This window comes from Echiichthys vipera, assembly GCF_963691815.1.
Source record: "Echiichthys vipera genome assembly, chromosome: 19".
In the NCBI taxonomy this organism is placed as follows: domain Eukaryota; kingdom Metazoa; phylum Chordata; class Actinopteri; order Perciformes; family Trachinidae; genus Echiichthys; species Echiichthys vipera.
The window spans coordinates 14,683,757-14,701,374 of NC_139844.1; the positions used below are offsets into that span (position 1 = coordinate 14,683,757).

The 17,618-nt window shown below is 40.9% G+C and overlaps 1 protein-coding gene across 1 annotated transcript in view; it reads right to left on the reverse strand.

Moving 5' to 3' along the window:
- ryr3 (ryanodine receptor 3) overlaps nt 1-17,618 on the reverse strand; it is a gene marked incomplete at its 5' end in the record, with an annotated part of 111,715 nt that overhangs the window by 47,738 nt on the left and 46,359 nt on the right. Inside the window, 21 exon segments of the mRNA XM_083934084.1 lie at nt 2,172-2,306; nt 2,628-2,730; nt 4,113-4,313; nt 4,736-5,345; nt 6,092-6,304; nt 6,497-6,723; nt 7,272-7,358; nt 8,397-8,559; nt 9,463-9,623; nt 9,738-9,786; nt 10,029-10,192; nt 10,865-11,073; nt 11,583-11,757; nt 12,040-12,245; nt 12,519-12,663; nt 12,799-12,958; nt 13,455-13,538; nt 14,001-14,104; nt 16,054-16,158; nt 16,822-17,038; nt 17,320-17,512. Coding sequence (XP_083790210.1) covers nt 2,172-2,306; nt 2,628-2,730; nt 4,113-4,313; nt 4,736-5,345; nt 6,092-6,304; nt 6,497-6,723; nt 7,272-7,358; nt 8,397-8,559; nt 9,463-9,623; nt 9,738-9,786; nt 10,029-10,192; nt 10,865-11,073; nt 11,583-11,757; nt 12,040-12,245; nt 12,519-12,663; nt 12,799-12,958; nt 13,455-13,538; nt 14,001-14,104; nt 16,054-16,158; nt 16,822-17,038; nt 17,320-17,512 — 3,711 coding nt within the window.

Sequence of the window (17,618 nt, forward strand, 5' to 3'; positions counted from 1 at the left end):
CAGTGGCAAACAAAGGGTCGGAGTCAAGCTGAATCTTAATGAGAGACAAGAGATAAAAAGAGTGAGAGATGGAGGGAGCCAGCTGCCCTGGAAGGGAATGTCTTGCAGATTCACATCTCCTCTGCATCGTCTAAAACATGGGGACAAGTGGCATGGGAGTCATCACTAACAACTCAAAAAACTACCCTGTCTGCAAGCTAGCCTGCAAATGGCTGCACACAGTCAACATAGAGCTTTTTATAAAGACATTTCATAGCTGATCCAAGATGTGTTTTCAGCAAAGACCAAACATCAAATTGGCTGTACTGTTAATTGTAGCTTCTTCAAAATATCAAAGCTGTCAATTGGGAAGTCATGGTCATGAAAATCAAGATGGGAGTAACAGGCAACTAGTTTATGGATTACATCTCATCTCATCTTCATCCGCTTATCCGGGGTCGGGTCGCGGGGGCAGCAGCTTTAGCAGGGGACCCCAAACTTCCCTTTCCCGGGCCACATTAACCAGCTCTAACTGGGGGATCCCAAGGCGTTCCCAGGCCAGTGTGGAGATATAATCTCTCCACCTAGTCCTGGGTCTTCCCCGAGGCCTCCTTCCAGCTGGACGTGCCTCGAACACCTCCCTAGGGAGGCGCCCAGGGGGCATCCTTACTAGATTTCCGAACCACCTCAACTGGCTCCTTTCAAAGCAAAGGAGCAGCGGCTCTACTCCAAGTTCCTCACGGATGGCTGAACTTCTCATCCTATCTCTAAGGCAGACTCCAGCCATCCTCCTGAGAAAACCCATTTGGATTACAGATTTATATAATTGACATGAATATAACATTTATATGTTTAAAAATATATAGTATAATATAATAGACTTGACGAGGAACAGCTTGTTCCCTCACTCATTATTTTATTTGCCTACTTCAATATGATCTTAATCTGATGTAGAAAAGGTCTGATGCTTGTTGAATCAAATCATCTGTCCACTTATGAAGCTTTTCAATAATGCAGGCTAGGTGTGGGAGGCTGGAGTAAAGCATTAAAATTCAAACAGAGTGTCTTGCAGTGGCTGTCCATTAGTTGATCTATTATTTGAAATAGGACATAACCGTGCCTAAAGCAAAGTGCAGCAGAAAAGAATACCACTGACCGCAGGTTGAAGCAAAGAACTTGTTAAACTAGTAGCCGTGCCGTGTCTTATGTTCCGTATAATTTATGATGGATAAATCTCAATTCCCAATACCAATTGGATGTTTAAAAAAAATGGTACAGTATATGCATATCATTTCTAGTCTACTGGCCACTCAAAGTGCCAACATTCAACCATTCACACACGATCATACACTGATGGCAGAGGCTGCCATGCAAGGGGACAACCTGCTCATCAGTCATTGGTTAGGAGGTCAGCATCTCTGTCGAGCCAGTTTTGAAATGTCCTTATACTTTACAGGTTAGTCTTTCTGTAGTCAACAGATATACAGTACTGGGAAAAAGCCTGACATCTGATGCATGGCCGAATGTCTGGCTTTATACCTCCCCTTGCTCCCCTTCTTCTATCTGCATGTTACCACTCTCGAAACCCCTTCTCTACTAGGAAACAATAACAACAACCTACAAGCTAGCATCCTATATTTAGCTAGTCTGTACTGAATCTGAGTTTGCAGTTGCAGGACCAAAACGACATGTGAATGCACCAAGGAAAAGGGCAGGCTCTGTCTCGCAGGACTCTCATGCCCGGTGTTTATCCATTTTCTGGCACGGTCGGTGCTGATTTACCACGTCATAACTCTAGCAGCGGCATGGCAGTGACACTTGACACAAGCTTCTATGATAACGGTTTTCATACATTAATACTTCTGCAAGAGCGACCTATAGCTAGCTAATCGCTTTACCAACGATCAAATGATGTCTTTTCTTTTAGTAAAAGATTCACCTATTCATATTTTGTGCAGCGTTTTGCGCGGAATTAGCCATTATAATACCAGGCCCCATCGCTGCTCTGAAGCTTAAACGACTGTGAGACACGTCTTGTCAGCATCTTTTTTGGAGATTTTTATTGACTGTGAACTCATTAATCTTTTTAGATTTCCAGTGCTTCTCAATAAATTACAATTTCACAAAAACAAGTAAGTACGCTTAGTCAGGTTAGTTGGCAGTTTTACTCTTTGGTCTTTAGAGGTACATACTTGGAACAGCCTGTTCCTTCTCTGTGGGCTCCTGCTCAGTCTTCTGAGGTGGACCTTTGATCTTGTAGAGTAAAGCCAGGAGCCGACCTTTTATAGAAGTGTCCTGCTCTTCCTCCTCCTCCTCGATGGGGATTCCTGTGAGGGGAACACATTTCTGTCAGACAGAAATTCAAGTACGCTTAAATTTCAAGTGCAAATACATCAAAGGAACCAAGTGTTGTATGTGGACACTTCATTATTTAGACCAGATCAGGTCAAGGGTCAATGTGACCTGTAGCTTCCATTTAACACCGGGCATATGATGAGTGCTTATGACGCCCCCAAACTACTTCTTTGCTTTTTTCAGTCAAAGATCAAGAATGTATTTATGCAGCTCAGTGAGGAAACCTTCTCACACAAAGTATATTGTAAGTATATATATAATGTAAAACAATTGAAGGAGCAACTGGACTCTACCACAGTGAAGTCGCAGTTCTTCATGGAAGGAGTTGAGTTCCTCCTGGATCTCCTCGGGACAGGGGCAGTCCTCCCCTGCACTGAAATTCAACAGAATGTTGATCTGCAGGAAACAAAACAATAGGGTTAGAAGCAAAGGGGGGGAGTTTTATATATATATATAAAATAATTTAGGAAGCAGCAACTAGGAAGAGGGAGGGAGAAAAGGGCAACTGTGTGGGGGACTAAAAGTTGGATGATATACAGATAGGATATGGCATTATTATTCTTGAATCATGACTCAACAGCAGAATTTTGTGTAGTCTCCTGTGGTGAGTGCCCACATGGGCTGCTCAGATAGTTTATGTCTGATATGTTCAGAGGAAACATAGATCAAGTCTAGTGACAAGTACAAATTTAAACCTTTAGAGTAATCTTTAATAGCATGACTTAGAAATAGCTTTAATGGTAAATTATTCTGAATAGCTATAAAACTGCTGTGTTTGCTGTATGTTTAAATAGAGTAAATATACATGAGCTGCTTCTTCAGGCTAACAAATACAGTTCAGCGTTCAGCTTAGGCTATTCTGATGTCTATTTTTGGCAGGGCTTTTTAATAAACCATGGGAGGAACATACAGCGATCTTAGAGAATGTCGCCTACAGTCTACACCTGCTGCTGACCACTAAACTACTTTATTTTCAGGGATCAGAGCATAGTTATAGGCATGTGCTTATTTGCAAGGTTTTACAGTTCAGAGGAATTACATATTTTCAACATGAAAGCTTTGCAGTGGTACAGATCTAAACTTTTGGCTTGCTACTTTAAGGCACCTATGTGTTAGATGCGAGAACTCTACTCAGCACAAATGCAAGTGATCTGAACACAGCAAAAAAAAAACGACTTTCTGGCTAACGGGCAGGAAGAATAATGTTGTACCCCTCTCTTCCTCTCTACTCTGGCTCTGAGACAAAGCTGAAAGAGATATGGATGTTAAATGGGGCCTACTCGTTATCTGCAAAGATCCGAGCCCCTGGCACTCCGGTGTGCTGACGCAGTTTTTCACACAAGCATGTGGTGTAAGGGCGAACTGAAACCTGCACTGAACCTTGCCAATTATTTAAAAAGTAACTTATAAATTGGTGGATGGATGCTGTTTCTACGGATTTAACTATGCATCAAGGCCTGTAAACTTGAAAACAATGCAAACTCACCCACTACCTATTCTTATAAAGGAAGCTATCCACTCAATCAAAGTTCACTTTAGCCTTACTTATAGCCCAATTTACCCTGTGGGAATACCAGCTGAAAATAAAATTAAGGAACAACTGAAAACTAAAAGGCACTCAGAACTACAACCCTGTGTCTTTGATTCTGTTCTAGTCAAAGGCTCAAGTAATCATTTAAGGGGTTTTGATCCATAATAATACCTCAAACCACCTTGAACACCAATTACATCTCAAACTGTATGTCAACACTTTCTCATCCACTGTTCAAATATTGCACCTGCTCATGTGGAGGTGAACGAAACTCTTTCGTCTTCTTGGCAGTGACGGCGGCAGACATGTTGAGCGCCAGCATCAGCTCATTGTAGCGGAACTTCTGGTTGAACTGCAGCTTGGACACGAAGCTGTCGGAGAATGAGACGATGGCCTCAATGCGGTGCTTCAGCTCACAGTCACAGAAGTAGTGCAGCAGCTCACACATCTGAAAAGAAGACATTAATTGAGCAAGAATGGCAATCTAGGGTAAATGTTTCTCTTTCTGTCTGTTTGAAATAGTTGTGAATAAGATCATTTTTATATAAGCTTGTGTTTCTGTGTGAGAACCTCACAGATGACTGCCATTTCCAACAGATTATCTCCATAATGCAAAGATTAAAGCAGTGTTTCTTAAGTTTGAATGTTTACAGCATGGTGGGCTTTTTGTCATTAATAGGAACATTTGTATTCACCCACTGCCTTCCTATGCACTCATGCAGTCACTTCTCAGTGAGAGATAAATCCTAAAAGCCTCGAATTGCTGATGGATTGGTGAACCAAATCGAATGAAGGCAAATATGATGGGGAACTGAATTAAAACCTTGGAATATTAATTCATGAACTTAGTTTTATCTAAATTTTCATCACCTGGCGTTTGACAGACTCGGGTAGTGACTTCTCCAGCAGTCCTTTAACTGGCGGCTTACTCTCCTTTGTCTCCTCCTCTCCCGCCTCCACGGCCTTTTCCTCGTTCTTGCTCACTTCCTCCTTCTCACCCGCCACGACCATCTCATCCCCCTTGGCTTCCTCACCCTCCTTGGCCTCTCCGAACACGTTGGGGTCAATCAGGAGGAGAATCAGTCTCACCTCCTCACTCGTTAGGACTCCCATGATTAACAGCGTTCCAATAAGCTTCAGGATGGGTACGAACTGATACTCCACGCTACCGCCAACAGGGTCTCTTATGTGCGTGCCTCCGCCCTGCACTGCCTCTGTGAGCATGCTGATGGCTTTCTCTTTAAGGCTGCCTAGAGGAATCTGGGGACTGTAGAGGTACTGGTGACGCTTGGTGTTGATGATGCCGACGGCAGAGAAGTTGACCCGAGGTTTGAGGGAGGTGCTCAGGCCCACGCCGGGCAGCGAGTGCCTTTTGGACTCATCAGAGAACAGCTTGATGGAGCGAGTCTCGTCCGTCACAGGGATGATAAACTCGTTGTTCATCATTAGACGGGCTTCCTTTGCCGTCTCAAGATGGATGCTGGCAATGAGAAGAAGAATCAGTCGTTCACATTTGGAGGCACTGGACATTATACTCAGGAAATATTCACTCAGGGTTTTAGGTTTAAAAATATCTTTCCCTAACTGGTATAAATGTGGAACTGGTACGATTTGTACAGCCTCACAGCACAACATTACCATAATATATCTGTGGGAAGTGACAGGGTTGTTGATCAATACCAGTGAGTCAGCAATTGCCTGTCTAGCTGCTGAGATGATGAGTTTTCAAACACTCCCCACCCACAGGGATGTTAAAACCATCAGAATTGCATTTTCAGTGATAATGGAAGCAGGATGTTTTAAAGTTAACATGTGAAATTCAATGTTTGATTTATTCCAATTATGTGTGTGTGTAGTTAACTTCTTGACCCTGTGTGAAGGAAAGAGACTCAATTACACTAAAGCATTATTAAGATTTATTATGAAAAGTTTACCTTGTGGTCTTGTGTGGGTCTTTATTATTTAAACAGCTAATGGTGCTGCAGCTGATGTCGTACTAAGTTATAATTATTAAATAATCATTGATTCTCTGATTAGTAAAAATGTTGTTTTTTGTGCATAAAAGTTAAGGTTAAATGTAGTTGCAGCATTGTACACTCTCATTTATTGTATTTCCCATTACATTTTCTACTCTCATTTCTCAAAATAAGACAAAAAGCCAATTTTCCAAATTGCAGGAATAAGTAAAAAAAAAGGTTATTCTTAAGCAGAGTGCAGGTACCACACCTGATAAGAACATTGTAGAAACCCTCTCTCAGCATGCCAGATAGGTACTGGTTGTCAATAGTGTAGAGGAGCTGTGATTGGTCCAAGTGACTGCAGAGGGCGTGAGCAACGCGGGTGTTTCCCAGGGCACAGAGGGCACCGTACAGCTTCAGAGTGTGGTAGTGGAACTTTCTCAAGTCTTCATGCTCAGATAACTCCAGGATGTCCAAACACCTGGAAGAGAGCCGGAAAAGAAGGGGTTAATGGAGAGCCATTCACTCTGCATCAATAAAACACCTGTCATGGAGTTTCCCTTTAGATGATGTAAAGACACAATAAAATTGTAGGACTGAACCAGCCTACACACAGCATGAAAAGGTGTTTACAGTTAATGTTCTCAGACGACATCACGTCCTTGTTGCACACCTGTTCTCCTCAGGTATATGTACCGCCAACATCTCCAGCGGTTCCAGGCACTGGACCACCCAGCCGTGCCTCTCGCTGACTCGAGCAGTCTCCACGTGGAGGAAGGTGTTTGGCATCCGGCTCCACAGTACGGCCACGATGGTCTGCACATCCAAACGTGGCGGGCACTGCGGCACCGGGTTCCTTTGCTCGCTGTTAAATATGGCAGATGAGAGCGGCATTGCATCCTGGGAGCAGAGGGTGAAGGAAAAACTATTTTAAATAATGAAGCAACCATGTGCTTTTGGTTTTAATATTATACTTTCTTGAATCAATATTTTGATTCCAAAAACAGGATCCTTCAGTAAAAATAAAGAAAGGTTTAAATTAATTAATATTTCATCCTCACATGAATCCAAATAGTGTGTGTGTGTGTGTGTCTATATATATATATATATATATATATATATATATATAAACAGTATATATATATATTTATATTTCTATATATAGATGTATTTTACAATGGTGTAATTCTAGTTGCTACTATTTCAAGCGCAGAGAGAACTAAATACTTCATTAATGACACCTCCAATATGGGTCAGTTGACTAGTGTGTGATTATTTGATAACGAGCATTAAAGATGAAAAACGCTCAATGCCGAATTGTTCTACATAGGGATATAGTGTAAATTGGGATGATTACAATTTTTTTTAAACTTTCTATTTGCTGTCAGTGCCAACATCCACAACTACACACCAGAACATCATACTGTTAGATCTGAGAAGAGACAAACCTTGATCTTGACAAATTCAAACTGGAAGAGGTTTGCACTGGTGGGGCGTACAAACACAGCTGGGAACAGCTTGGTATTTGGCTCCACCTTAAAGAAAAAAAAAAAACAACGCAAACACCAACATCATAGAGTTAATCACCTTGAATCAAAGGATTTAATAATGCACCAAAATGAAACAAAAGTCCCAGACTAACCCCTTATTAGTATTCAAATCCTTATTTCAGCTTGTTGCAGAGCTGATGCTCAGCATTCTGCTCTTTCTAGTTTCTGTTTTGGTGGCAAATTCAACAAATGTCAGACCCTCTAAGCCCGTGGATTAGCTGGCGTTTTAAATCCAAGTTCAATGAGTGTCAGATGGTGTACTGATCGCAACAATCGTACAAAGAGAAGAGAAAAACAATTGAAGCCATAACAGGACAAAAGGCTTCATCAAGTTAAAAAGCCTCTCGATTCCCTCAGAAGGCTTCTCCTCTTAAAAATGCCAATTCACAACATCCTCAAGGCGTGAATAGAAAATACAAAAACAGGAGACAATAACAGAGATAAAGAAGAGGAGAAGACTTGGGTTATAGCAGCTTCTGGAGGTCTCATTTCGTGGTCTAGTCAGGTATTCAATATGATGCGTTAAAAACCTGAAATCATTGATGCAAGAGGAGGATTACTGAGCAAATGTTTGTCTTTGTTAAGACTCTGGTATTAAAAAACAGATGAGAGTTCAACTATTTAATTTCCTAACTGCATCTCTACAGGTCTAATTTATTGCAGAGCAAATTTGTTTACGTTACCTGAGGGAAAGATAGAAGAGAAGATAATTTGAGCATGTGCAGGTAATACAAATATGTGCCCTCATACCCAAAAATGCATTACAACAAAAACCTTCAAAGGTCTGTGAATGTAATGGTTATAGGGCTGAGTGTTGAGAAGTAACAACCTGAATGTAAACAACATTCAGATCTTTTTCTCCAGATGGATTGGACAATAAAAACTGTATGCCAACTCTTATGAATACAGAGTAGAACCACAGGAGAGAGATTCAATCGCTGCACATACTGAAGTTTTACGAGGTAGACTGTCCTTGTGCATTAGTCCTCTGCACCCCTCTACTGTGCTGTTATCCTTAATTACCTGATATGTTGTAGGCAGCTCCTTGCCGTTGGCAGTGAAAGACACAAGACCAGTGGCCAGGTCGATCAGACAGCCGATCTCCAGGTCAGAGTTGGAGCGGCTGGCGGCAGACGGGCAGACTGCGTCCGCTCCACACACCATATAACAGTTACTCCTCTGGACACTGTAGCAACAGCACAAAATGAGCTCGGCATGCATAAATCTTTTTTGAATATGAACAACCACGGGACAACAAAGATAAAAAAAAATAACTAACTTGTGCACAATATTTTTTCATTATGTGCCACATTCATCGATCTGTCTCGGCTGTTGCCTCATTCACATTCAGTCTGTTACACACATTTACTCCCCTGAATACTGAAGGAGGATAAACAAAGGATGATAAAAGATAAGGCAAAACAAAGTCTTTGGTTCTCCAGCCGAAGATGCTGTGCCACTCCAATTAGGGCTTATGGGTAACTTTGTCTAAGCTCACCATGCTGGTTAGAATATGTAAAGAATTTATATAGGTTTGATTGGGAACAAATGTAATAATGATGATATACGTATTGTGTTGATTTTTATTATCTTTATTACTATCTTAAACCTCTTATTGTATAGTATAGTACTTTATTTTTTATATTATATTGTGTATAGATGTGTGCTTATGATGTCATCTTACTTGTGATGTCTAACAGAGTACAACAGTGCAAATCACTGGTCTTTTGTTGACAACAACCATTTTAACATCAAGGATGAAATCATTTTATTAACCTGAACTTGTCTGTTTTGTTGTTTTAAATGTTGTCATTAGCAATGTTTAACATACTATTAACAAAATGAGAAAAGTGTTGAATGTTGCTAATGAATGGACAATGTACTGCAAGAAAACAAACGGATCAAAATGACATTCATTTCTGAAAATATTTCACAGTGTCCTTAAACAATATTCTATGACCTTACCTAAAATGACTGTAAGGTGAAACGTTTTTTATATTCCCAGATAATCCCTGGTTCCCTCAGAGAACCCAGAACCCTTCTTTCTATGTTTCATATTATCCTAGAAAACAGAAAACAGGAAGCTTACCTCTCATGGACCCGCCCCCTTTCGTCTCCCAGGGTGACGTTGACTGTCCGCGTCTTGCTGAGGCTGAAGTTCTTGCTATAGTAGTGATAGTCCGGTGTGACCCAGCCCACCCACACTGACGCGGGGTCCTGTCCAGCAAAAACTCTCACTGAGTGGTAGTACTGCCATGAAAAACACACAATCGGCACAATAAGTGACGTGTAGCGAGTAGAGAGCAGTCACCCATAACAATATTGTTTCAGATTTGCATCTTTAAAGAAATTGGGTTGATTTACAGTTGTGATGCTTCCATAGTCAACTGTTCCATCTTCTTTGGGAGGATGGCTGCAAAGACAGAAATACAGCAGCAGGTTTTAAGAGCAACAAAGTGATCTTGGAAAAACATCTCTTTTTTGCCCGTTAAAGCAAATAAACTCCAGCTGAGACTCAGATCAAACTGATCAATCTGACCTGCTACTAGAACAGTTGAACAATTTCATTCTTTTTCCTTCTTAAACATATTTTATTTTTCTGCATCTCAACTCAATACTCTTTGCTATTGTTCCAGTGTAGCGCTGATGTCTGACCTGAGTTTCAGTGATTCGTCCAGTATCTTGTCTGCAGAGTAGAACTCCACAGGCATGCTCAGCCTACAGTAAGTCATATCATTGTTGCTGGTCTGTGTGCCAAACGTCTTGTGGGTGACCTTGAGGCAGGGAGGGCTGTCAACCGTTCCGTCGATCCTCGTCACCTGTGACAAAGAAAAGAGATCCATACACGTCACAACATGTCTGTCAACTCCATTGGCACTTTTCTTAATAACTATGTGTGTATGCATAGAGTAAACTAGAAATTGGCCCTTTTAAAAGTCACTGGTCCGTTTCACACATGTACTTTAAACTTGAAATCATCTATACATTACCCACCGGAGCTGTAAGTTAGAACACATATGCCTGAATCAGTTGGATCTGACGATATCAGACTTTATTCTCCCAGCTCCCTAATACAAAGACCGTTCACTGTGCAGACTATTCACGTTTAGCGAGTGGGTGTGTTGATGTAATTTCATCAAGTTTAAATCAGGGAACAAACCGTTATGTGACTGCAGTTAAATATCTGTGTCATGTCCTGCCTCCTGCACACTCTACCCAGGCGCCACCTCTCGCTTAAACCGAACTGAGTATTTCAATTAAGTGAAAATGCATGTGACAAACGTCTGTTGTGTGCTACATGTACGAAAGGGAAACTCAAAACTTTGTCCGCACCTGATTCTCTTGTCATTGTCTAGAGTTCATGTGACAAGATGGCTATTAGTTGCATGCAAAGCTGCATGTTCGCACCAGTATGATCTGAATGAGAATCCCTGTTGCCACAAACATAACAGGACAATGCCAAGAGCAACATAATGAAAATGCTTGCTCACCTCGATGTGCATGTGGTTTTTGGGTATAATGACAAAGGTAGGAAGGCGCTTGCTGAACCACATGGTGATCTCTCTGTTCATGTTGACACCGAAGGGCTCAAAGCCTTCCTGGAGACCGCACATGGTGTAGTACTTAAAAGTGCTGGCGTCCTTGCCCAGGTTCATGTGTCCGATCTGCGACATGCCAATACTGCACACAGGGATGAAACCTGAAGGACAATTAGGAGCATTGGTGGGTTTGCAAGACAATTGTTTGGTTGGTCTATTCTGAACAACAAAATGTCATCCAGTTGTGCCATCCCTTGTTGCACTGTGAGAGATTCCTGCCCTGAAGAAAGCTGGAAAACCATTGCGCATTTAACGATGTGATCGGTCTCTGTGCCCTCAAGAGTTACTAATTTAATTAGTCATGTATGTAAACTCTCTGTACAGCAGAATCCATCAGGCCATCAACTTTAACAATAAATTTGAATCAATTAACTTTATTCTAGTGTAACTGACTGTGTCTTCTCCTGAAGGATGATTCATTTACAGAGTAATGGGCCAATGCCACAATGGTTTCATTAAATTGCAACTCATTAGCTTTTTTGAATTGTTGGTTTTGTTTTGCCTCATGCCAGACAAACCCAGCTCTACCTCTGCAGCTACTGTGGGTCAAACAAACACTGAATAAATGAATGAATTAGCACTTAAATTCAGTGGATTACACAACCCTTACCGTCCTCTGTCTCAAAATCAGTGAAGCAAAGCTCAGAGCCCTTGCTGGTGATCAGGAGCTCTCCGTTTAGGGTGAAAGTCATGGATTTGTCCTCCATGTTGATCATGCAACCGACCACGTCGCCCTTTTTCCAAGGTTGTCCAAAGTAGCGGCTGCCTGCGTGCATACGTCGACCCTTAAGAAAAATGTTTTTTTAGCATTTATTATATGATCTTATATGATATTACGACAGCTCTATTAATAAAATGTTTTACAAGAAAGCAAAACATTGGTCAGTAATAATGTATGTTTTTATACTAAACTATTTATTTACTCCACCAAGATCTAAAATGTATCTCATCATTATACTGATTCATAATCAGTATCGCAGTGAAATTGAGCTGTAAAACAGCAAGGATGGAAAAATAATGGTTGCTGCTGAAGTAAAACAGTACAGTATGTAACAGAGCTGGTTTACCTTGTATCCATCGAAGACGAAGGCCTGGTCATCCGCTCCCAGCTCCACATCGGGCCTGGAGCCTGGTCTGGCCCAGCCAACCCTCATATCGCCTCCACTCAGGGCCTCAAACTCATAGTACCACTTTCCAGTCTTCACTGCATATGTCTGCTCCACACGGAAGAAGCGGATGGTCTCAATGCTCTGATCATCCACCACATGGTCGGCTAGGGATGGGCAGAAATGATGAAGAAAAATTCATGATTTCACTTGTTGGGTCCACAGAAGACAACTGACTACAACAGGATATTAAGCTAATCTTAGGCATCATTGACAGTATCAATCTCAAATTATACAATTACAGGGCAACGGGTTCCAGCTGTTTTAATGAAAACATTATTAGCCTGATTAGTACCTGTTCCTCTAAATGTTTAACTTGACAGAAACAATTAAACTCATAGGAGTTTTGTGTGTCAGCTGTGTCAGTAACATGGTCGTACCCTCCTGGTCTGGGGGATCAATGTTATATCCATATCCAACCATGGTCCTGATGGCCTCTCTCAGACTGTCTCTGTTAGATTTCTTAGTGCGCTCATCCAGTAAAGCGTACGGCACCAGGCGAGGATTACGCCTGCTCTTCAAATCCTGACACACACAAGAAAAACATGCTTTCCATTACAAAGGAAACATGCAAGTGGGATAAAGACAAATGTTTAATACAAATAAATGTATCAACCAAAATATCTAATAAAATACATTCTGTATAAGTAACTATATTACCTGCTGGATGCCATAGGTCCATCCTTGTTTAATTCTGTCTTTGGCCCACACGTTGTGTGCATTCTCGGCCAGTTTATCAACTAGAACCTCCTGACCTGCAGTCAGTTTCACGTCAGAGAGGTCCAGTGGTGCAGGCTTATAACCATTAGACATCACGTAGCTGCAGAATAAACATTACGCAGGTAACAGCACTTTAGCAGTTTATGCAAATCATGTTTCCATTTCCCAAATGGCAAGGGAATAATATATAGGACTATTTTCAAAAAAATAAGTACAACCAATACAGTACAAAATAAATAACAAAAAAGCTGCAGAGACTTTATGTGATGTTTGGTAGCGTACTGTATATTCCCTGTGGTTCATACACTCAACAAAAAAAAAGTTTTTTTAAAAGAATCCTTATGATGAGATAATTCAAACAAAAAGCTCGGAAACTATGTGAAATTTGACTAGTGGTATAATTAATTGTGTCTTCTAGAGTGGAGAGACTACAATCAAAGTATGCAACAATCCTACAGTTATAGGAGGAAGTGTTACTGAGTACAACTGTTATCCATGCCAGTCAATATGATAATCATATTGGTACAGGGATATACCTTAACTATATGACTTTAAGAGGATGATAAAGTGTAACATACAGTAAAGTTTTAACTTACTCTTTGGGCAGTTTGATTTTCTTCAGATCGTCCTCAGCGTTAACATAGACCTGGGCAACATGGCATCCAAGAGCCAACAGGGTCCTGAGGATAAAAGACGAAGATAAAGACCATAACTGATAACATCTCTCAAACCCTGTCACACTTGATGTTTCAACCTTACCCCAGCAGAATCTATTTACTGAATTCAATATTTTTAGCAAAGCTCATAAGCCATTGATAAATCTCAGTCGATCAAGCGTTGACACTGTGAATAGTAGCCGGATATAGCTGTGTGGATACATGGCAGTAATTGAGCATTTGGCTTGGCTCAATAAAGCCAAGCCAAAAGTTTTTACAGTAAGATGACTCAGTAGTTTGCTCAAATAAGGTTGGGACCCAAGATGTCTTAAAAAAATCAATACTGGAATCCACTCAGAAGATTCAAGTCATTACAAGCACTGCTTTAATCCGAGCCTTAATCTGCTCTCGTGCAGCATTCAGCAAGGAGCAGAGGCAGTTCCATGAATAGGTAATTGGATTATTTTGAGAACTTCCCAGCCTTACTTAAGTGTTTCACTAGACATCTGCACGTTGTAGTTCCTTTCAGTTTCGGGCAGCTTGCTGAAATCCACGAGGCAAGGGTGCTGCCTTTTGTTGTCATCACGAACCTGAGAAGAAAGCAGTTAGGGGTCATTACAGTACGTTTCGCCTGTCCATCCTTAACTACAAAAACACCCCAGTGGAAAATAGGATTAGGCGTGGCTCAGTGTTTAAGAAATTGAAAAAAGAAATTGGACTGCAGCCGGATTTATCGGCAGCAGATATTGGCAGGTTTTTGTTTGTTTCTCACTTCTAGACTAATTAGAGTCTGAGGTGTTTTTAATGATATAAGTCTTAATAGATCTGAAAGAGACAGGCACAGTGGCAAGAGACTCAGCTCCAGAGGGCGTGATCACTGAGGCTTGTTACAGCAAAATATATGCCAAGCAGCTGTTAAGGATCTAAATGTTGTCCTTAATAAACTGTAAGACCGGAGTTACCCCCCTGAGCGGAGCTTCCACCCAGTCTTAATTAATGTTGATGCCATACACTTTGGAGGTGAGACTCGTATTTAAGTTGTTAAATGGCCGGTGTGGTGACGGCCTCAGTGGGAAATGATTCTGTGATAACCACTACAAGACAAAAGAGGCAGTGTTTGCATCAGACTTCTAACAGACTGGAGTCTGCAGAGAGCAGGAAGGATGACTAAAACCTCTTCCAATCCCTATTCCATATGAATACAAATCTTCAATACATCAATCACATAAACCAACTCTCCACCGGTGTCCATCCTACCACTAAACAGCTCTATTTCTCCTTTATACATAACTGCACAACCAAAGATTCCCCTTCCTCCTTTCTATACCTCCTGAGAATGATTGTTTTATACATCTGTTTAAACTGTCTGATATTTTTACTTTGTTTGATTTCTTCCAACCAGTGCGTTCCACAAAGTCACCCCACGTATTGTTATGCACATACTTTTAAGTAGAAAACACATTCCACTATCTATTGTTCCTTAAATGTAGCACTTGAAGCACCATTGGTTATTTGATGAATTTTATGTACTTGCTTGATTCTTGCCTCTCGGCACTATCTTCATGGTTTGAATACACTTATTATAAGTTGCTTTGAACAAAAGTGTCAGCTGAATCCATTCAAAAAAATGACTGAGAACCAACCAGACTGTTTTAAGTAGATCTGTCACCAAAAGTGGCCAATTCTGAGCCTTTTCAGTGTCTTTAAATTCATAATGTAGTTTTAAATTTAAAAAGGGCATACCTGAAGTGTCTTGTGTTTTAGCCCATTAAGAGAGGTGATTCGTTTTTTCTTTAAAGAATATATGTAAGATATTAACAATAGAACTTGACAATAGAACTTGTAAAACAAACACTCTAGTTAGCAGCAGGTAGTAGTACAATCATTTACTATCCTTTTTTAATCAGCTTATTTGGTGCAACCTTTTATTATCCTTGGATTTTCTTTTTCTCAGACTTTTACCTCTCTTTTTATTGAGTATTTTACATTTTCTGAGTCGGACTTGCTACACTATGACCATGTCCACTATGAATTGTGCTTATTAGTTTTTTCTTACAGCGGGAACACATCTACTTTTTGGTCTGTGGGACCTTAAATCGATATTTCAGTATTTTTGATAAACGTTGCTAAGATGAAAACATTTTCTTGCGTCCTTCCTGTATTTCTTCACGTGACCTGAAGTCATGCCTAAAATAAAGATTTGATGTTTTCAGCAAAACTAAACTGCGATCTAATTCTTCGTCACAATGAGTAATTTCACTTTGAATATTTAAGTACATAATGTTCATTCTTGTTTACTCTTACTTAGTAACGGATTTAATATTTTATCCTCTGTTTACTAACAGGCCAATATCAATAAACTGAAGCAGCAGCCAATCCCAAACTGCTGTGGTGAACTTCAGAAAGGACAGACACATCAGAGGTAATGGTCCATTAACATGCATTTTACTGGAGAGACTCAAGTTGACCTTAGGCACCCACGCTTTCCAAATATATCCAGGGTGTTTTGTGTTGAATGAGATGATGGATAGCAACTTACCTTGCCATAAGTCCAGCCCAGTTCGATCTTGTTCATCCCCCACAGTTCGTGGATGTTTTCTGCCAGCTTGTCCCGGACATTGTCCAGGTGAGGGGGAAGAACAATCTGCAGAGAGAGAGAGAGAGAGAGAGAGAGAGAGAGAGAGAGAGAGAGAGAGAGAGAGAGAGAGAGAGAGAGAGAGAGAGACAGAGAGAGAGAGAGAGAGAGAGAGAGAGAGAGAGAGAGAGAACAGATGGTCCCGTTGGATGATAAGAAGAAGACGACGGGCCAGCAAAGGAAAACTTGTAATTTTTTTCTCCTGACTATGCAATTGTTAGATTCCTGGGGATTTTACTGTAGAAACATTTTAATTATTTTGGCTTTGATATACTTTGGTATCAAGTCTATATTTGTTTTGCATTAGTGCTTCAGAGCCACTGCAGAACTAAATATATTATAACAGAACTGATTTGATCTCACATGAGACAATCCTGAAACCTCCTGAAGGCTTCAAAAACAAGTATTTTTGTACAAGAAAGTTATGTCTTTGATCTAAATATTAACCACAGATGAATGCTCTGTCATAATCACAAAAATACATCTGATAGTATTTTGAATATTTAATATAAAAAAAAGCAAACATTAACCTCTAAAATAACTTCTCTTGCATTTCATTACTTCTCATTTTTATACATTATTTATGTATAACTAAAATATATGTTTTTTTTGTTGTTGTGTCTTGAAGTTATTGATGCAAAAGTAATATTTCCCTGATGGTTCTGTCCTCACCTGGCTGGTGTCAACAGGAGTTGGGATGTAGGAGGCCTGAGAGAGGAACTTGGTCGTTCCCAGCAGGTCACGGACCCCGTCATGGTCCCTCTTGTAGTCCTTCACAGGCTCTACATGCATCTTCTCTTTTGGCAACAGTGCCTCATAGCACGGAGAGTAACTAGCGGGTGGAAGGAACTTGAAATCTCCATGGCGTCCCCCCAACAGGAAACGGACCCTGAGAAGAGCAGTTACATAACATTGCAGGACGTTATGTAATAATATTCTGAATTATAACTTCACCACAGGTATTTTTAGAGTTGATCCAGGAGGCCAACTTAGTAACTTTTTTAATTTAAAACTACATCGTTGCTTTATATTTAAAGCGGTCATAAGCGGACAGTCTGTAAATGCATCTCAAGTATAAAAACAGCTTCAGCAAAGAAAAACAACAAGCCATTCTATTTGGATTGCTTCATCATCTCATCTCATTTCCCGATTATAAATGTGGGGCCTTACTTGACACCTGCAGAGAAGCTGACGACGGGGAAGAAGAACCCTTCGGTGTTGAAGTCCTCGAACATGCCCTGCACAGGCTGCCCGTTGATCCTGAAGGACATGCTGGGAGCGCCCAAATCCAGACAGCAGCTGACCACATCGTCTGAGTTCAGCAGGTGCATGTTAATGGAGGCCACGGCCCTCGGGACTCGGCCTAGACAACATCGGGGCAGAAACAGAGAGGGAGGATGGATGGCTGGCTGTTACAGTCGTAAAGTCATTGCAAATGTAGGGCGGGATGATGGGTGTGGAGGAGAGAG